General features: G+C 43.5%; 1 protein-coding gene across 4 annotated transcripts in view; it reads left to right on the top strand.

Moving 5' to 3' along the window:
* The window catches only part of LOC137621186 (uncharacterized), a 67,299-nt gene extending 51,316 nt beyond the window's left edge, over positions 1-15,983 (top strand). For all 4 annotated transcript variants that reach the window (XM_068351597.1, XM_068351600.1, XM_068351599.1 and 1 more), the window contains exons 5-6: positions 13,699-13,833; positions 15,537-15,983. In XM_068351597.1, coding sequence (XP_068207698.1) covers positions 13,699-13,833; positions 15,537-15,944 — 543 coding nt within the window. In that variant the 3' untranslated portion in view covers positions 15,945-15,983. The remainder of the gene's footprint in view (positions 1-13,698; positions 13,834-15,536) is intronic.
* Positions 15,984-19,612: the final 3,629 nt, after the last annotated feature.

Here is a 19,612-nt window from a genome sequence, read left to right as displayed (position 1 = left end):
ACCTCAGACACCCTTCCATCCTTGAGAAGAGTTTTGTCTTTGCCCAAGGACAGAGACTTAAACATCTGCTGTGCGGAGTAAATAGACTTCCGGTTTCACTCCTCCAAGGCGCTTTCTTCCAGACTCTGCAGGGCTCCAGCTCCCTTTTCTTTCAACCACGTCGGCCTAAGTTATCGGCTACGACAACTGGGACAAGGTGTCCAATTGCAGTTTCCTCCTGTCAGGAACAGATGGCACGGGAGACTCCCCCGGGGGGGCATAGTCCTAAAAGGAGTTCACGAACTCTAGGATTGCAGGTTTTTTCGCTGGGAGGATGCTTAAGGTTACTCATCCGAATGACAGCTTCCCGATGCCCATTCCCGCACAATCTCTGTGAGTAGCCAAGGATATCGCGCCTGCCGTCTCTGTCAGCGAATTCAGTGTCTCTGAACCTCTATGCCATAGCATCAGCAGAGTTGCCCGGTTGGGCAGAATGATCCATACCTTAGGCGAAGGTCTTCCTTAGGATCATCGACGGCTTCACCCCCGGCCCCCTCAGTCGATCCTTTCTTGTAAGGAAGGATCTGAGAGGGGATGTCCATAGTCGACCTCTCAGCCCTGATCAAGTTTGTCGAACAAACTTTGGCCAGCGTAGACCAGCAGAATCGATCAGACTGGTAACGAGGCGACAGGACTCCTTTAACCCTGGATCGGAAGGACGGGTACTTTCAGTTTCCATTCCATCCATCTTCCAGGGTGCTCGTCGAATTCAGCCTAAACTGCAAGTATTCCTGCTTATGATGCAGTGTGGCTATCCCGCCGTGGCATAGCAGGTTTGTTTCCCCAGAGAACTCTCCCTGCCTTCCTCTTGGCCGCTCAGGTGCAGACTTCCGCCTCCTCTGCTGTTTGGAGGGCTGGTCAACTCCGGTAGGCTCGGGTTTCGACCTTCTTCAGCGCCGGGAAAAGCTTCCGAATGCTGACCATGAGTGTGGGCTCATGGTATTTTGCTTGGAGCCTTCTCTTCCTCTGCCTCAACATCTGGAGTATCTGGCCATGATATTGAGTCAACCGCCTTACCACGTTGGAAACCCCGCTTCTCGTCCGTCCAGCGAGGTTAAGCAACGTCGGTACTTGGATGGGTGACCACCTGGGGACGCCAGATTCTGTTACCACATCCTCCGAGCCTTCCTTTCGGTTGACTGTGGCAAGACTGAGGAGAGTCGCAGTACCTGTTCTCAGTCAAGCAGAGTTTTCAGCCCTACCTTGGAACGTTTCCTAGTTCTTCTTTCCTCATTGACCCGTTTATAGTCCGAACGGTCGCCTCAGGATAAGTTCCATGTGGGGCGATCCAAGTTCCGGTGGCTTCAGGCAATGTTTAACCGGACTCCCTGGCCCTATGGGACCAGCGGAACTATTAAACCTGCAATGGGTGTTGACCTATGGAGCCTCTTGATGGTAGTGGATATTCTCGTCCTTTCCCCACATTCTTGATGCGGTTCTCGGACTCGTCAAAGGAAAGGGGGGGGGGGGGGGGGGCATGTTCCGGTCCAGGCCTATGGTCAAGACCTGAAGGATACCTCTCCATCATTCAGGCAGGCTTAAGGGCCTTAGTCTGGCCCCTCTTCAGATCCTACCGCTCCTGCCAAGTCGCCCCGTTGCGTGTCGACTTCATGCTAACCAGCAGGGGACGCATTTTCACACCTTCACATCTTGCAGTAGAGATACCGGGATGATTGAGATTCTCTCAATTCCACCATCGGCTCTCTCATTCCAGGCAGGGGAATGTTTCTCTCAGACTATCCGAGCAGAGCCTCATAGAGAGAGTGTACCTAAGGGTCTTTGACCTTGGGTAACCAGCAAGTGCTGGTCTGGGGGACCTGATCGCGACAGCTTGGAACCTCAAGCTTCCGCTAGTTTTCCCCCCAGTCTCAGACCCCGAGACTCTGGCAAGATGCATTCCGGTGATGGTGGGACAACTTCGACGCCTGCGTCTTCCCTCCTTTTTGTCTGCGGACAATGGGTCTCAACAAAACCAGGTTGTCTGTCAACCTTTCAATGGGAGAGCTCCACTGGGACTATGCGCAGAACGGTTTCTGGACCCTCTGCTTCCCCTGACGGAACTCCCGGGAGAGCTTCTCCCACGGCGCAGACTACTCAAGCAACCACACTGCGACATCTCTCCCGAACCGGGACGTCGCTTCGGCTTCATGCCTGGAGACACTACGCTTCCTCCTCTAGAAGAGACAACCCGCTACAGTCGCGGTACGGAGGTCGCGTCATCTGCGATAGTCATCCACAGGGGTCTCCCAGGCAAAGTGAAGAGTCTAAGGTGGTTGGTGCCGTGGGAGATATACCTCTTCCCGTGAGGCCTCTTCTCCAGCAATAACGGTCTTATTGCCTTTCGGCGGGAGGAAACTCCTTTCCGCTCTTGGCAATGAAGCCTGTCGCTCAGCCTTTCCCTGACCTTCAGGCTTAAAGGAATAACTTTTTCCTGCCCGCTGGATCTTTCCTCGCTCATGCGAAGCTACGATCGTCCCTGCCCTAGTCGGAGGAAGACCTCCAACTTGGAGCATGGCTCGGACTTTTAGTCCTTTAAGAGATCTTCTCAAGACCCTTTTATGACAGGCCTCGGATTGTATTCCGCCTTGGGTCTTCTGCTCACTCTGGCCACGGCCAGTGTGTAAGCAATCTTCTTGGTCTCTTACTACTCCCCCCCCTTTCTAAGGAAGAGGGGAAGGCAACATTCAGGCTCGCTCCTGAGTTGTTGGCTAGACTCAGAATCTGAGGGTCCCGACCCTTCGGTCCGATTCATTCAAGATTTTGAGTCTCCATTCTGTGTCTGATGTCCCAAGACCTTCTCTTTCTTGCCAGTACAGGAATCGAGAGGTTAGCGCTGGGAACAGCTGCAGTTTGGCCTCAGTTGCAGCCGATTTGGGAACACAAGGAGGACATGGGGGGAGAGTCACCAGTATACCTCTTCAGCCCGGACTCAAGGACATTCATCTCGACCTGTCTTCAGACCCTCCCCCGTCACGTCGCCCTACAGCACGATGTTGGATACATCGCAACGTCCCTCGCCTTCGAGTAATACTACTCTGTGACGCAGGTGCTACAAGCTGGAGTCTGGAAGCGTCTGATGACCTTCGCAGCCCGCTTCCTGCAGGGCGTGACCCACAGGAGTCTCGATACGTTTTCTATCGCTCTGTGGTGGCTACACAACAGCTGGTCTAACCTCAGGCTCCTTTTTGGACAGGTAGCAGAAGGTTGAGGGCATTGTTATCAGGTTTTAGTCTGCATGAACGAAAGAAGTATGTCTGGCCCTTACTTCTTTCTTCATCATCCCCTCTACGGGGAAGCAGCATCCTGGTCTCTGCATAGCTGACCTCGAACCTCTGCAGGTAAACCATGCTTCCTTGTGTTCCGAGTATTGAGTCAATACTGTCGCGTCCCCCATACCCTGACGAGGTGGTATTGGGAACGTCCTAACCCAGAGTTCCTTCTGGAACTCCAGGTCAACTGCCTAGGACGGGTCACACTTCTTCCTTCACACACAAGCTTACGTAGGCCACATGGTTCCTTGCGGTGCAAGGAACTTGTGAGGTGCAGGGACTCCTTTTCTCGAGTGCGACTCACTCAGATTCTGAGTCCCCGGGTAAAGCCAAAGCCAGTATGGCTGGGGACTTTCCACCCTTCCTAAGGGATAAGTCACCCTTTGTAAATAGCGTGGTTTGTATTTCGGTTACGGAACAAATGACAAATTCGAAGATAATTTGTATTTTTCCTAACCATACAAACCTTAGCTATTTACACATATTTGCCCGCCAGCCCTGTCCCCCAAGACAAGTCCTACCTCTAAGTGAAAGTGAGTATTCACCTGTGTGTGAGGGGGAGGAGGGGTAGCTAGCTACCACTCCCCTACCCCCCCCCGCTAACTAGCGCGGGGGTAATACACCCTCGTTAAATTCTAATGGCTCGCCATTTCAGCTACGCTAAAAGTAATAACCCTTTGTAAATAGCTAAGGTTTGTATGGTTAGGAAAAATACAAATTATCTTCGAATTTGTCATTTTTAAAATGTAGGAAGTGAGTGCAACGAGGCCCTGGAGAATGATTGAAAAGTAAAAGTGTGCTTCAAAGACCACCTATAATATCATCTACAGCACCCTGCAAGGCACACTGTAGGCAGGACCACCCAATAACATATACGACAAGTACCTCATGAAGGTTTTATAATAAGATAATTGGACTTTTATTCATCATCATCATCTCCTCCTACGCCTAATGACGCAAAGGGACTTTTATTCAGAAGAATAAAATCGCCAGATGTCTTCATCATTTAATAAGAAAAATTAAGCAGTGAAAAGATGAAAACAAATGTTTATCAAAGTTTGAAATAAGGAACAATTGAGTTGGAGAGGAAATTTCCTTCATTTGTGCCATCTCGCTACTTAGGTTTGTACTGTGGTAGTTTAATTTGTTCTTCTAAGTTCTTGATCTGACTTGCCAATACTGTACTCACAAAAAGGGTATTGAATTTATTTAGCAATAAAGTATAACTATATCTCATTGTGAATGTGCTAAATGCTAAATCTGCTTTATTGACAGAATACCAAAACAGAAAAAAAAAAATACGTAAAATGTAATGATGTTATCGGAAAATATTTTGATGGTGTGCATTATTGACTTAAATGCATAAAAAAAACTCAAAGGAAATTGTACTTAAACATCAGTTTGTCAAAAATTTCTTTTTAGGATTCTAAAAAAATTAAGAAAAGGCTATCAATAAATTAATGAAATGGGTCAATTCTAGAATAAACTCATTTTACGTATCCTGTCATGGCACAGCTACATTTTACAACAATTTGGCAGCAAATATATTAAAAGATTCAGCAATGAATGGACTTATGTCAGATATTGTAGCATTTTTTTCAATATTAATCTTACCCGATAATCATGTAGCTGTCAACTCCGTTGCCCGACAGAATTCTACGGACGGGATACGCCAGCGATCGCTATACAAGAAGGGGGGTGTACTCACCAGCGCCACCTGTGGCCAGGTACTGCAGTACTTCTTGTTGACACCACCTCAATTTTTCCTCTGTCGTGCTTCCGGCAAGACCTACATGGATACGCTTATAATTTTGGAGTCTTTGTTCACGGTTTTGGTGAAGTATTGCTCTGAGATTTCAGCTTTCGCTATACAGGAAGCTTTTCCCTTAGCTTAGATAGCTTTTGGATTCTTTTTGATTAATGGTATAACGATCTTTGCTTTAATTTGGAAACCCCCTTTGACTGTTCTCTGATTCAAGATGTCCGACCATTCACAAGCTCCTACCCAAAGACGATGTAGAGTTAGCACTTGTGTTAGGCGTCTTCCGAAGGCCTCGGTTGATCCTCACACCGTTTGTTCCGACTGTAGGGGAAAATCCTGCCAGTTGGAAGATCGATGTGAGGAATGTGCCGGTCTTTCGGAATTTGATTTTATTCAATTCCTTAAATATACGACTAAGTTAGAGAGGGAGAGAGTTAGGAGGAGTTCTGCTCGCTCTTTGCTTTATTCATGGAGAGAGTTAGGAGGAGTTCTGCTCGCTCTTTGCTTTATTCATCCCCCCATGATCCTCATCCTTTTCCTCCCCCTGTAGTGGCTACCCCCGAACCTACTATTAGTGCTCAGCCTGATATGTCCGATGTTTTACGTGCCATTCAGGCTTTAGGTGATAAGGTGGAGTCGGTAGTGAGTGACCACAAGTTCCTTTTGGCAGACGTCAAGGAACTTAAAGTGAAAAGTGCAGTGGGAAGTGTTAGTGCCAGTGCTGTGCCTAGTGTCAGTGTCAGTGTTGCGCGTGAGGATACTTCTGTGCGTGCCAGTCGTCCTCCCAGTCCGGGACCTCTTGCAAGCTCCCAAGCAGGGGAGAAGCAATGTCGAAGGGCAAAAGGGTTCGGCAGGCCTTGATCGGCGCACAGTAGTATCCTCAGTGGTTGCGGGCGTATCTTATAGAGATCGTCACTTCCACTCTCAGACGATTGAGCCCTTAATTTCCTCGTCTGCAGAAGATTTTTCTGGTAGAAAACGCTGGACTCAGGTCTCAAGACCTCTTAAGCGTAAAGTCCAGACCGCGCGAGTCCAACAGCCCAGGTGTAGCCACTGGGCTAGCTCGGACTCGCCGCAGTCATCAGATGACTGCACGCCTCCTAAGAGAGGTAAGGCGATGCCTCAACAGGCCTCTACTTCTGTTAAAGCTATGCCTCAACAGACCTCAACTTCTGTTAAAGCTATGCCTCAACAGACCTCAACTTCTGCTGATCCTAAGATGGCTATGCTGCAGACTATGCAGTCGCAGCTTGCGGTGTTGATGGAGGAGTTTCAGGCAGAGAAGGTTAATACACCTCCTCCTGCGAGCGCTCCTCCTCCTCTGCGCAGTCCAACCTGCCAAACGTATGATGTTGAGGTTCTTCAAGCTACCTCCATGCGTGAGCTGCCGCTTTGGGAGTTGCCAGATACCAGCTCTGTGCAGCAACCTCCACTTTCCTTGAGGCAGGAGCCTCTTGCCACGCGGCAACCTCCTCAACACTTGGGGCAGGAGCATTATGCTTTACAACAACCTCCTCTTCCCTTGAGGCAGGAGTCTCTTGCATTACAACCATCCTCGAGGCAGCAACCTCTTGAGGTACGACAACCTCTACCATCCTTGAGGCGGCCACCTCAACTCTCGCGGCAGCCACCTCCACTTTCCTCGAGGCGAGAACCTCAACTCTCGAGGCAAGCACCTCAAGAACCTCAACTCGTGAGACAAGAGCCTCTCTCTGCGCAGCCACCTCAACCCTTGAGGCAAGCGCAACTCTTGAGGCAGGAACCTCATGCTATGAGTCAGCCACCTCAACGCATGCAGCAACCACTTTCACCTCAGCTTGAGCCTCTTCCCATTCAACTTGGACCGCAGTCTATGCAGCATGAGCCTCATGCTTTACTACAGTCGCCTCTCACCACGCTTGCTCCTCAGACCTCCGCAGAACCTCCTTCATCTCAGCCTCATGACTTTGTCATTACCAGCCCTCATCCTCTTCAGCAGAAACTTGAGGATGAATCCGCAAGTGCGCATGCACCCGCTCTTCAGGATTCAGCCATTCAGCATACCGCTTTAACTTTACCTCTCGCTTCTCAACCCTCAGGTGATGAGGTTTCTGAGGATGAAGCTGCTCACCTGGATGATCCTTCATCTGATGTGGAGGAACCCAAATCATTGCCTCCCTCCATTGACTTTCGCAAGGTCCTTGCTCTGTTCCGAGAGTTGTACCCGGATCACTTTGTTTCTGCTACCCCTCGCTCTCCTCCATCCGAGTTCTCTCTAGGCATGCAACCTGTTAAGTCTGCCTACACTAAGCTCGTCTTTGCTAGATCTTCTAAGAGAGCTTTGAGAATGTTAGGGGATTGGTTGCAGTCCAAGCAGCAACTGGGAAAGACGTCTTTTATGTTTCCACCTCCTAAGCTGACTTCTAAGGCGGGCGTCTGGTATGCCACGGGAGAGGAACCAGGCTTGGGGGTCCCTGCCTCTGCCCAGGCTGACTTCTCAAGTTTGGTTGACTCTCCACGAAGGTCGGCTATGAGGCGCTCTAAGGTCTGCTGGACCTTTTCTGACCTGGACCACTTCTTAAAGGGAGTCTTTCACGCCTTTGAAATTTTTAATTTCCTCGACTGGTGCCTGGGGGCCTTGAGCAAGAAGACTGCCCCTTCTGACAAAGACTCGGCCATGCTGATCATGTCCTGTATGGACAAAGCAATTCGCGATGGTTCCGGCGAACTTGCCTCTATGTTTGTATCGGGAGTCCTCAAGAAAAGGGAACAACTTTGCTCCTTCCTCTCCACTGGTATCACCTCTTGCCAAAGGTCACAGTTACTTTTTGCTCCTCTTTCCAAGTTCCTGTTTCCTGAGGATCTTATCAAGGAATTGTCTGCGGCTCTTATACAGAAGGACACGCATGACCTCGTGGCCTCTTCAGCACGGAAGGCTAAGGTTCCACCTTCAGTTCCTAGAACTTACCGCACCCCAGTGGCTGATACTCCTGCTACCAGGTTTATTCCGCCCTTTCGTGGCAGAGCCCCCAGCCGAGGAGATACCCGCCCAGACGGTCACAGGGGCAGGTCCAGGAAAGGTGCCAAGTCTTCGAAAGGCAAACATTGACTCTCCTCCTCTCCAGACAGCTGTAGGAGCCAGACTCAAGATCTTCTGGCAAGCTTGGGAAAGAAGAGGTGCAGACGCCCAGTCTGTCAAGTGGCTAAGGGAGGGTTACAGGATACCATTCTGCCGCAATCCCCCTCTGACCACTTCTCCCATCAACCTCTCTCCCAACTACAAGGAAAAGGACAAGAGGCTAGCGTTACATCAAGAGGTGTCGCTCCTGTTACAGAAGGAGGCAGTGGTGATAGTCCGGGATCATCAATCCCCGGGCTTCTACAACCGTCTCTTCCTGGTGGCCAAGAAGACAGGAGGTTGGAGACCGGTGCTGGACGTCAGTGCGCTCAATGCTTATGTCACCAAGCAGTCGTTCACTATGGAGACGACGAAGTCGGTCCTAGCAGCGGTCAGGCAGGAGGACTGGATGGTCTCGTTGGATCTGAAAGACGCCTACTTTCACGTCCCCATTCATCCAGACTCCCAACCTTTTCTGAGATTCGTTTTTGGAAAGGTTGTGTACCAATTCCAAGCCCTGTGTTTTGGCCTAAGCACGGCACCTATGGTGTTTACGCGACTGATGAGGAATATTGCGAAATTCCTCCACTTGGCGGACATCAGAGCCTCCCTTTATTTAGACGACTGGCTGTTAAGAGCCCCCACAAGTCGTCGCTGTCTGGAGAGTCTCAGTTGGACTTTGGACTTGACCAAGGAACTGGGTCTTTTGGTCAACTTAGAGAAGTCCCAGCTTATTCCTTCCCAAACCATCGTTTACCTGGGAATGGAGATTCGGAGTCAAGCTTTTCGGGCTTTTCCGTCGGCCCCAAGAATCAACCAAGCCCTAGAGTGCATACTGAGCATGCTGAAGAGGAACAGATGCTCGGTGAGACAGTGGATGAGTCTAACAGGGACCCTGTCATTGTTAGCCCTGTTCACCGAGTTAGGGAGACTCCACCTCCGCCCCCTTCAATACCATCTAGCAGCTCATTGGGACAAGAATATGACGCTCGAAGCGGTCTCTATTCCTGTTACCAAAGAGATGAAGGCTACTCTCATGTGGTGGAAGAGCAACATCCTTCTCAAGGAGGGTCTCTCGTTAGCTGTTCAGACCCCCAATCTTCATCTCTATTCGGACGCATCAGACTCGGGCTGGGGCGCTACCTTGGACGGACAGGAATGCTCGGGATCATGGAACAAGGAACAGGAAACGCTTCACATCAATTGCAAGGAGTTGTTGGCAGTACATCTGGCCTTAATGAACTTCAAGTCCCTCCTAAACAAGGTGGTGGAGGTGAACTCCGACAACACCACAGCCTTGGCGTACATCTCCAAGCAGGGAGGGACTCATTCGAGGAAGTTGTACGAGATAGCAAGGGACCTCCTCATTTGGTCAAGAAGTCGAAACCTCACACTGGTTACGAGATTCATTCAGGGCAATATGAATGTCTCGGCAGATCGCCTCAGCAGGAAGGGTCAAGTCATCCCCACAGAATGGACCCTTCACAAGAACGTGTGCAACAGACTTTGGACCTTGTGGGGTCAGCCAACGATAGATCTGTTCGCTACCTCGATGACCAAGAGGCTCCCATTGTACTGTTCCCCAATCCCAGACCCGGCAGCAGTTCACGTGGATGCTTTTCTGCTGGATTGGTCCCATCTCGATCTATATGCATTCCCGCCGTTCAAGATCATCAACAGAGTTATTCAGAAGTTCGTCTCTCACGAAGGGACACGGCTGACGTTGGTTGCTCCCCTTTGGCCTGCAAGAGAATGGTTCACAGAGGTACTGCAATGGCTGGTCGACGTTCCCAGGACTCTCCCTCTAAGAGTGGACCTTCTACGTCAACCTCACGTAAAGAAGGTACACCCAAGCCTCCACGCTCTTCGTCTGACTGCCTTCAGACTATCGAAAGACTCTCTAGAGCTAGAGGCTTTTCGAAGGAGGCAGCCAGAGCGATTGCCAGAGCAAGGAGGATATCCACTCGAAGAGTCTATCAATCCAAGTGGGAAGTCTTCCGAAGCTGGTGCAGAGCCAATGCAGTTTCCTCTACCAGTACCTCTGTAACCCAAGTTGCTGACTTCCTATTACATCTTAGGAATGTTAGATCTCTTTCGGCTCCTACGATCAAAGGGTACAGAAGTATGTTGGCAACAGTTTTCCGCCACAGAGGCTTGGATCTTTCCTCCAACAAAGATCTACAGGACATCCTTAAGTCTTTCGAGACCTCTAAAGAACGTCGCTTGTCCACTCCAGGCTGGAATCTAGACGTAGTCTTAAGGTTCCTTATGTCTCCTAGATTTGAACCTCTCCAGTCAGCCTCTTTCAAAGACCTTACTCTCAAAACTCTTTTCCTCGTCTGCCTTGCAACAGCCAAAAGAGTTAGTGAGGTTCACGCCTTCAGCAGGAACATAGGATTCACATCCGAAACAGCTACATGTTCCTTACAGCTCGGGTTTTTGGCAAAAAATGAACTTCCTTCACGTCCTTGGCCTAGATCGTTCGAAATTCCTAGCCTCTCCAACATGGTGGGTAACGAGCTAGAGAGAGTTCTTTGCCCTGTCAGAGCTCTAAAGTACTATCTTAAAAGGTCAAAACCTATACGAGGACAATCAGAGGCCTTATGGTGTGCCATTAAGAAACCTTCGATGCCTATGTCCAAAAACGCAGTTTCGTATTACATAAGGCTTCTGATTAGAGAAGCTCATTCTCACATGAAGGATGAAGACCTTGCTTTGCTGAAGGTAAGGACACACGAAGTGAGAGCTGTAGCTACTTCGATGGCCTTCAAACAGAACCGTTCTCTGCAGAGTATTATGGATGCAACCTATTGGAGGAGCAAGTCAGTGTTTGCATCATTTTATCTCAAAGATGTCCAGTCTCTTTACGAGAACTGCTACACCCTGGGACCATTCGTAGCAGCGAGTGCAGTAGTAGGTGAGGGCTCAGCCACTACATTCCCTTAATCCCATAACCTTTTTTAACCTTTCTCTTGAATGCTTTTATTGTTGTTTTTGGGTTGTTACGGTAGGCTAAGAAGCCTTCTGCATCCTAGTTGATTTGGCGGGTGGTCAATTCGTTCTTGAGAAGCGCCTAGGTTAGAGGTTGTGTAGAGGTCCTTTAGTATGGGTTGCAGCCCTTTATACTTCAGCACCTTAGAGTTGTTCAGCCTCCTAAGAGGAACGCTGCGCTCAGTAAGGAAGACGATCTTATTAAAGGCAGAGTAATGGTTCAAGTCGACTTCCTTACCAGGTACTTATAATTTCATTGTTATTTTGAATAACTGATAATATGAAATACGGGATACTTAGCTTCTTGATTAATATGTACACTGGTTTTCACCCACCTCCCTGGGTGTGAATCAGCTACATGATTATCGGGTAAGATTAATATTGAAAAATGTTATTTTCATTAGTAAAATAAATTTTTGAATATACTTACCCGATAATCATGATTTAATTGACCCACCCTTCCTCCCCATAGAGAACCAGTGGACCGAGGAAAAATTGAGGTGGTGTCAACAAGAAGTACTGCAGTACCTGGCCACAGGTGGCGCTGGTGAGTACACCCCCCTTCTTGTATAGCGATCGCTGGCGTATCCCGTCCGTAGAATTCTGTCGGGCAACGGAGTTGACAGCTACATGATTATCGGGTAAGTATATTCAAAAATTTATTTTACTAATGAAAATAACATTTTGCATATAAAGCTGCATTTTTGTAATCTATGCTTATGTGTAAAATTAATCGGTAATATTTGTAGGTACTGTAGTAGGTTGGGCCGGGCACCAGCCACCCGTTGAGATACTACCCCTGGAGAGTTATGGGGTCCTTTGACTGGCCAGACAGTATTACATTGGATCCTTCTCTGGGGTCCTTTGACTGGCCAGTCAGTATTACATTGGATCCTTCTCTCTGGTTACGGTTCATTTTCCCCTTGCCTACACATACACACTGCATAGTCTGGCCTATTCTTTACACCCGACAACAATGAGATTACCAAACATTTCTTCTTCACCTAAGGCGTTACAGCACTAATTGTTCAGTGGCCACTTTCCTCTTGGTAAGGGTAGAAGGGACTCTTTATCTATGGTAAGTAGCTCCTCTAGGAGAAGGACACTCCAAAATCAAACCATTGTTCTCTAGTCGAAATCAAACCATTGTTCTCTAGTCGTTGGTAGTGCTATAGCCTCTGTACCATGGTCTTCCACTGTCTTGGATTAGATTTCTCTTGCCTGAGGGTACACTCGGGCACTCTATTCTATCTAATTTCTCTTCCCATTGTTTTGTTAAAGTTTTTATAGTTTATAGAAGAGATATTTATTTTAATGTTACTGTTCTTAAAATATTTAATTTTTCCTTATTTCCTTTCCTCACTGATCTATTTTCCCTGTTGGAGCCCCTGAGCTTATAGCATTCTGCTTTTCCAACTAGGGTTGTAGCTTAGTAATTAATGATAATAATAATAGTAATAATAATAATAATAATAGTAACCTGAAGTACTAAATATATTGTTTCATTTGGGTGAATGAAGAAATAGAATGTACAATTTCCATGACTTAAACCAGTTAGTTAAATATTGAATGAGACTTCAACAGTGTATTTGAACAAGATATATACACTATACCCCTTTAGGTATAATTTCTAAAAGATCTTAATGATAGCAACACATTAAGACAGTAAATCTTTATAGGAAAGCTAGTGATATTCACGCCAGGTGTTAGAATTCTGGATACCTTAAGGTAAAATTCTCTGGGATATATCACTGTAGTTAAATATAACCTAGGAAGCTACTTTAAAGGAACTTCTATCAGGACGACATGGCTCAAAAATAGATTTTTCTTTTCGCTCAAAATCTGTTTACAGAGGAATTTAAATATTTACTAAAGGTGTCATGGTAATTTTCATTGATCTTATACAGCAGGTCCTCAACTTACAAATATGATTGGTTCCGAAAAGCTGTTTGTAAGTCAAATTTTGTTCAGTTTTGTCCTAAGGTAGGCCTAACCTGAATCCCATGCCTATGATTTCCAACTTGAAAAGCCAGCAAATATTCATGTTTCACATGAAATATTTATCAGGTTATCAAAAATGTCGATTTGCTTACTTTATTAACCCTTTTATCCCCAAAGGACATACTGGTACGTTTCACAAAACTCATCCCTTTACCCCCATGGACGTACCGGTACGTCCTTGCAAAAAACTGCTATTTACATTTTTTTTTTTTTTTTGCATATTTTTGATAATTTTTTGAGAAACTTCAGGCATTTTCCAAGAGAATGAGACCAACCTGACCTCTCTATGACGAGAATTAAGGCTGTTAGAGCAATTTAAAAAAGATATAGTGCAAAATGTGCTTGAAAAAAAATAACCCCTGGGGGTTAAGGGTTGGAAAGTTCCAGGTAGCCTGTGGGTAAAAGGGTTAAATGATATATTGTTTTTTTACAGTGGTTCTTTATCTCATCTTTGATATTTTCAGTTGGATTTGTGTTTGTATCTCTGAATGATTGTTGAGGAACTTCTGTTCTAATATGTCCCTTTTTTTTCATTCAAGGTTCAGAGATACTACTACGGCATCACAAGAGGCTTCTTACAAGAATTTACTAGAACCTGTCCGTGGTGTGCGCAGCTGAGGCCAACTACAATCATTTCCACCAAACAGTTTCATAATAGCAAAGATGATGTAATGGTAAGGAATGGTTACTGTTTTTGAAGCCCTTGTACCTTTTTGAGCAAACTCCATCTTGGATAGTAATCGCATGGTGTACCGTAGTATTCTTAGTTGTTTTCCAGTTGTTTTATTTTATTTTGCTGTTCACAGTTGCTATTCTAACCAGGTGGTAGCTAACCTTATTGTTATCCTTGATGTCTTCTTGTGATATTTTATATCTCTATAGCTTTTTATGCTGTATTTTACTGTCTCAAATGTGACATGATAAGCATACTGTACTCTTAACATGGCCATTGTAATAACTTTTTATATAGATAACAAAAGCAATCATATCTTTTAGTTTGAATATAAGATAAAATATTCTATTTTATGTAGTTAAAAAAACAATCATATTTTTTAAAAGTTGCTTGATGGAAGAAGAGTCAGGATATTAAACAAAAAATAAATTTTTGGGCTTAACCTCTGATTCATAGTTTAGAGGAAGGGAACTTTTCTATCTGTGGTTGGTTACAGATGTTAGTTATTATCATTACTGATTTGGATATCTGACGTGTAGATTGGGATTGGCCAGTGAGAAATGTTATGGAAATGGAAGCAGCAGGAAATCTGAGGATGTCCTGGAAAATGGGAATAGATGACCATGATAGAGCACTGAAAAGAAGAGTGATGTATGGTAATCAAGCTCCAGCCTAAGTTGGAAAAGCAGGATGCTTTAAGCCCAAGGGCTCCAACAGGGAAAAATAGCACAGTGAAGAAAGGAAATAAATAAATTAAAAGAGAAGTAATTAACAATCAAAATAAAATATTTTAAGAACAATAACAACATTAAAATAAATTTTTTATATATAAACTATAAAAAACTAAAAAAACAAGAGGAAAAGAAATTAGGATAGTGTCATATATAAACTATAAACCTAAAAAAGAAGAGAAGTAAGATAGAATAGTGAGCCACGGTGTACCATCAAGCAAGAGAACTCTACCCCAAGACAGTGGAAGGTCATGGTGCAGAAGCTATGGCACTACCCAAGACTAGAGAACAATGGTTTAATTTTGGAGTGTCCTCCTAGAAGAGCTGCTTACCCTAGCCAAAGAGTCTCTTCTACCCTTACCAAGAGAAAAGTAGCCACTGAACAATTACATTGCAATAGTTAACCCCTTGAGCAAAGAAGTTAAAGTAGTTAAATGAAATTATTGAAACGTATCGACTAATGAGAAACATCTAAATTATTTGTGCATGAGAAATGGCTATTGGAGCAAGGAAAAGTTAAAGAAATGTAATTTGTTGAAGTAAATAAAAACAAAAGAAAAAAATTAACCTGTAATTGAAGGAGGACTGCAAATAAATTTTTTTAATACCAACTGTTGTGCAAATATTACCGATCTATGGCTCTTCTTGCTTGGAAGTCTTTATTTTGGGCTTTAGCGGGGGAGTAAGACGTCTATACGCCACCCAGCCGAATAAAAAGTGACGGTTGTTTAGTAGTGCCGGTGGGAGCGGGTTGGTGGGTTACCCCCGTTACGCCGAGTTACACCTCTCAAAAGGTTTAACGGCTGGTTTTCAGCTAGCGCTGAAATAATACTATGTAAAAAGCGTAAGGTTTGTATATAGTGCCGGAAGAAACTGAGTTTGATTGTGCTTTCTGATAAGAAATCTTTTTTTACACCTGTTTAACTGCTGCAAGTTTTTACATATACTCATACTAATTTTAATTCATTTACAGGCAATTGTGAAGGTGATCTCCAAACATGAAAATTCAGAGAGGGATGATGATGAAGAAGAGGTTATAACTCATCACATTGATAGCGGACCTAACCCATACAGAAAAGAGACGGGGATCACGATTATGGAAGAAGAAATGTCCTCAGGCGATAACACAACCTTGCTGCATAAAGTGCCCCGACCTTTTAATCACCTGAATAATGACATTGACGAAAAACACGTAAATACTGCCCCGCAATTCTACGAGAACTATCGAATGCTTCACCTTGACTCTGATGATGTTGATGTAGCTTTTGTAAATTACCTAATTAAGGAGCTGAAAAGTATAAAAAATCCAAATGTTAAAAAAAGGTTAAAGAAAAAGATAATAGATACTGTTCTTGAAATTCAAGTGGAAGAAGATTTATAAAACAAAACTATTTCAAAAGTAAAAGTATCCAAAGAGTAAGCATGGTTTTAGTGACATCTGAGTTTGTGTATGGTTTCACTTCAGTGTTTGTGTATGGTCTCACTTCAAAGTTTGTGTATGGTTTCACTTCAAAGTGATATGTTGCAACAGTGTGTGTGAATGTTTGTATTCTTGCATTAGTATAATTTTTTGTCACAAGTCAAATATAAGGATAAGGCATTTCCCAGCTCACAATAAATATGTTTTTCAAGAAGCAAAACCTTGTAAAATGTAAGTGATTGTCCTAGGCTATAACGTACACCAGAAATTAATCCTCTTATCCCAGCAAAGATTGATTTTATTACTGTATAAGGTTCAGTTATCAGCTGAAGATTTTATTAAATTTAAAGAACTTGTTACAAGAAAGGACACATTTAAGAGCGCCATGGTTTTTGTCATGCAAAATTTAAATATGAACCCCAGACTGTAGTCTATATACAGTAGTTATATAGCAGGAACATGATAATTTTGTGGTGCTCGAGGTGTTGGTTCTGAGCTATTTAGAAGACCTCCACCTGGCTTGAAGAAAAGTCACATTCCTTGGGAGTTCTCCAGCAGTGACTAGGGCCATGAAAGTCATGCTTGAGTAAGACATCAATATCTCTGCCTTGGCACCAAACTGTAGAGAGAAAAGAACAGGAAATACAGCTTTGGAAGTGAATAATTGGTTCACCTAAGATGCAGAGGTAGTAGGCAAGTTGTTGAAGTCAATGTTGCAATAGTCGTGCACTCATTTTCTTGCAGAGCAGGCCTACCCTCCTTGGAATAGGAGATATTTAAATTATGTCGAGATAAAAGTCATCTATGACTTTTATTGACTTGTAACCTTGAAAATTATCCAGTAATTCTTGATAAACTTTATGTAGCTGCTAAATACAAGATTTTCATATAGTCTACTGGTGAACCATAGTGAATCTGCACCATTCAAAATGTGCTATGCGGTTTGTCACACTATAAAAGCTCCCGTCTATGGCAGTGTTTACATTTTAGTAGAAATCTTATGAGATAAGTGGTTTTCCATTTATTCCACTACACAGGGAATAGATATTAGTATGTCTGAAGTTGAATGAATTTTGTTGAAATTAAGAAATATTGACACACATGTTACCATTAGTTTTAATTTTACAGATCTATTCATTTTGATCTAAATATGTGAAAGATTTTAAACGTTCAAGCAACAGCCTTTGCTTACCTGACCCAGCAGTCATTACCTTCAAAACTCAGATTTTTTTGGTTTTGTGTAACTTGAACATGGGGAGTCACATGAGCAATTATAGCAGTTATATTTCACACAGGTTATAGAGTTGTCCAGGTGAAATATTGCACCATCGAGACCTATGAATAAAATCCACAAGGTCTAGGCTGAAGTTGTTCATATTAAAGAAGCATCATCGGCAGGCTTTGCCTTTCATAGTTTTTGTTCTGGAAGTGGTGGAAGGAGAGGACGAGAAGGGTACCCTCTGTCCAGTGAGACGACTATATGTGTACACACTTCCAACTGATGCTGACTTTTCATTGCTGTTTTACCACCGAGCTTACCACTTATATGTGCGCTTTTGAGGGTCCTGAAGATATCACTAAAGGTTCTTGGTAGTACCCCTTCTGCCCCAAGTCCATTGTATGGTACCTAGGTTGTTTCTTACTTAGGTGTAAAAATTCTTCATCTAAGTCTTTTTGAAATTTTAACTTTATTTAACATGATTTCAGAAATGTGACTCTGGTCTCATTAAACTACAATATTTCATAATTTTGATATTCTGCGCAAGCTGCAGTTTCACAAAGGTTGCTTAGTCTTTATTTTTACTACTGTATCTTCATATGAATGTTTCAAAGGCAGCACATTAATATGCTCAAATTGTTAATGAAAGTTACAGGATGCGTTTGTCAGCATACACTAAGTTTTAAGTTTTACGCTTTTTAAGGAACAGTATAGTACAATTCTCATAGCTACATAAAAATACTTTCACAATTGAAAGTGGACTCAACTACCATCACTTATATATTGTAACCTTAACATTGAGTATAATGACATGATTACCAAAGTCTATATTCAGCAATAATATTGTACACACCGGTGAGCTGATGTACTGTATTTATCCCATTTAGTTCTGGGATAATAAATCAGGGGAAACAAAGGGTACATATCACAAACTTGATGATATTGTCTAGGTAAATGAACTAATAGCTGCAGATCTTTGGAGTAAATGGTCATCTACTTATATCTGCAAATACTATAGGGAAGAGTGATAATAGAGACATGAAGAGAATTCCAAAACTAGAAAAATTAAAGGAATAAATTGGCATTTAATAAAAAAATAGAAAAATTGGAAGTATGCTAAAGATACTACAAATATTTGTATTCTTGATAGCTCAACTTGAGGTTAATAACCCTTAGCCACAAACTGGATAAGGATAATATTACATATAAAAACTGCAAACAAATTTTTCAAAAGAAAATGTCGGTTTGAAAATATTGAACTTGCATTGTAACATTGTACATCTGATGCATCACAATCCAACTAGTAGTACTTCAGTAGAATTGATTATATATCCTAACTGTCTTGGTTTGGCTTACGGGCTGCCAACGCAAGAGCTCGTGTCTTGTATAAGGCAAGGTAATCTTACAGTAAGTTGCTTTGGTTCTATAAAGTTAGCATTCAGGTTATTTGGGTTAATTTAGGATAGTGATAGTACGCACAAAACGTAAGTTAAAATATGATGGTAGCCTAATTATCTTTATCCAGTTTAGGTATAATTCTACAGTAATCTTAATGAAATTAGGCTAACTAATTTCTATAGACAGGAAATTTGTAAAAAATATTTGCCAACACAGAAATTATATCACAAAAACACTGCTAATGCCAATCACAGCACACCTGAATTACAATCAATAATAGGGCTATTAGTGGCCTAAATATATCCACAAAGCCCTGTTGCCCTAAAATATCAAGATTGGGTGAAAGATAATCCTAGCATATGTAAAATTAAAAATATGACCCTTTCACGTTCTCAAAGCTGACCTAACAGAATTTACCCCTAGGCAACTATCTTGTAGTCAAGAACACTATTTACACCATGAATATTCATTATAATCATGAAACCATAAGTATAATTCCAAAAAATCTATAATGTCTATCACAAAACCACCACAATCAGAATGAACTGACATTCAGATACATAAAGGAAAACTAATTAAAAAAATATAAAAGGACGCTAATGGCAACCACCACCATATGCACAACATAGCTTCAGGTCATCTTAAAATGTTTGTTTACATTGCACGTAGTAACCTTTACTTTGGTAATAACAATTTTTCGACTGTCTGTAAAATCAGTACTGCCAAAGACACTAGCCAATAAGGTTGGCTAGTTGACGTCTTCAAGCACCGAATTATCTAAAAAAAAAAAAAACCGCTGTGATCTTAAATATGTGTCTATATAATTCACGGTGTTCGTTATAATTTTACGCAGGAGTTTAATACCGCGAGGGAACAGCTGATCCTCATTAAAGGTAGGATTATCCATTTGAATTTCTGTTACCTGCTGTTACGTTGACAATTAGTATAATTGTATAAAAATGCGAGCTTATATCCTCCAAATATTCCAATAATTTTCAGTACTGTATTACAT

The sequence above is a fragment of the Palaemon carinicauda genome, chromosome 27 (genome assembly GCF_036898095.1).
Source record: "Palaemon carinicauda isolate YSFRI2023 chromosome 27, ASM3689809v2, whole genome shotgun sequence".
Classification (NCBI taxonomy): domain Eukaryota; kingdom Metazoa; phylum Arthropoda; class Malacostraca; order Decapoda; family Palaemonidae; genus Palaemon; species Palaemon carinicauda.
Note: the sequence above shows the minus strand (reverse complement) of the source record. Positions and strands in the feature narration are given on the sequence as shown.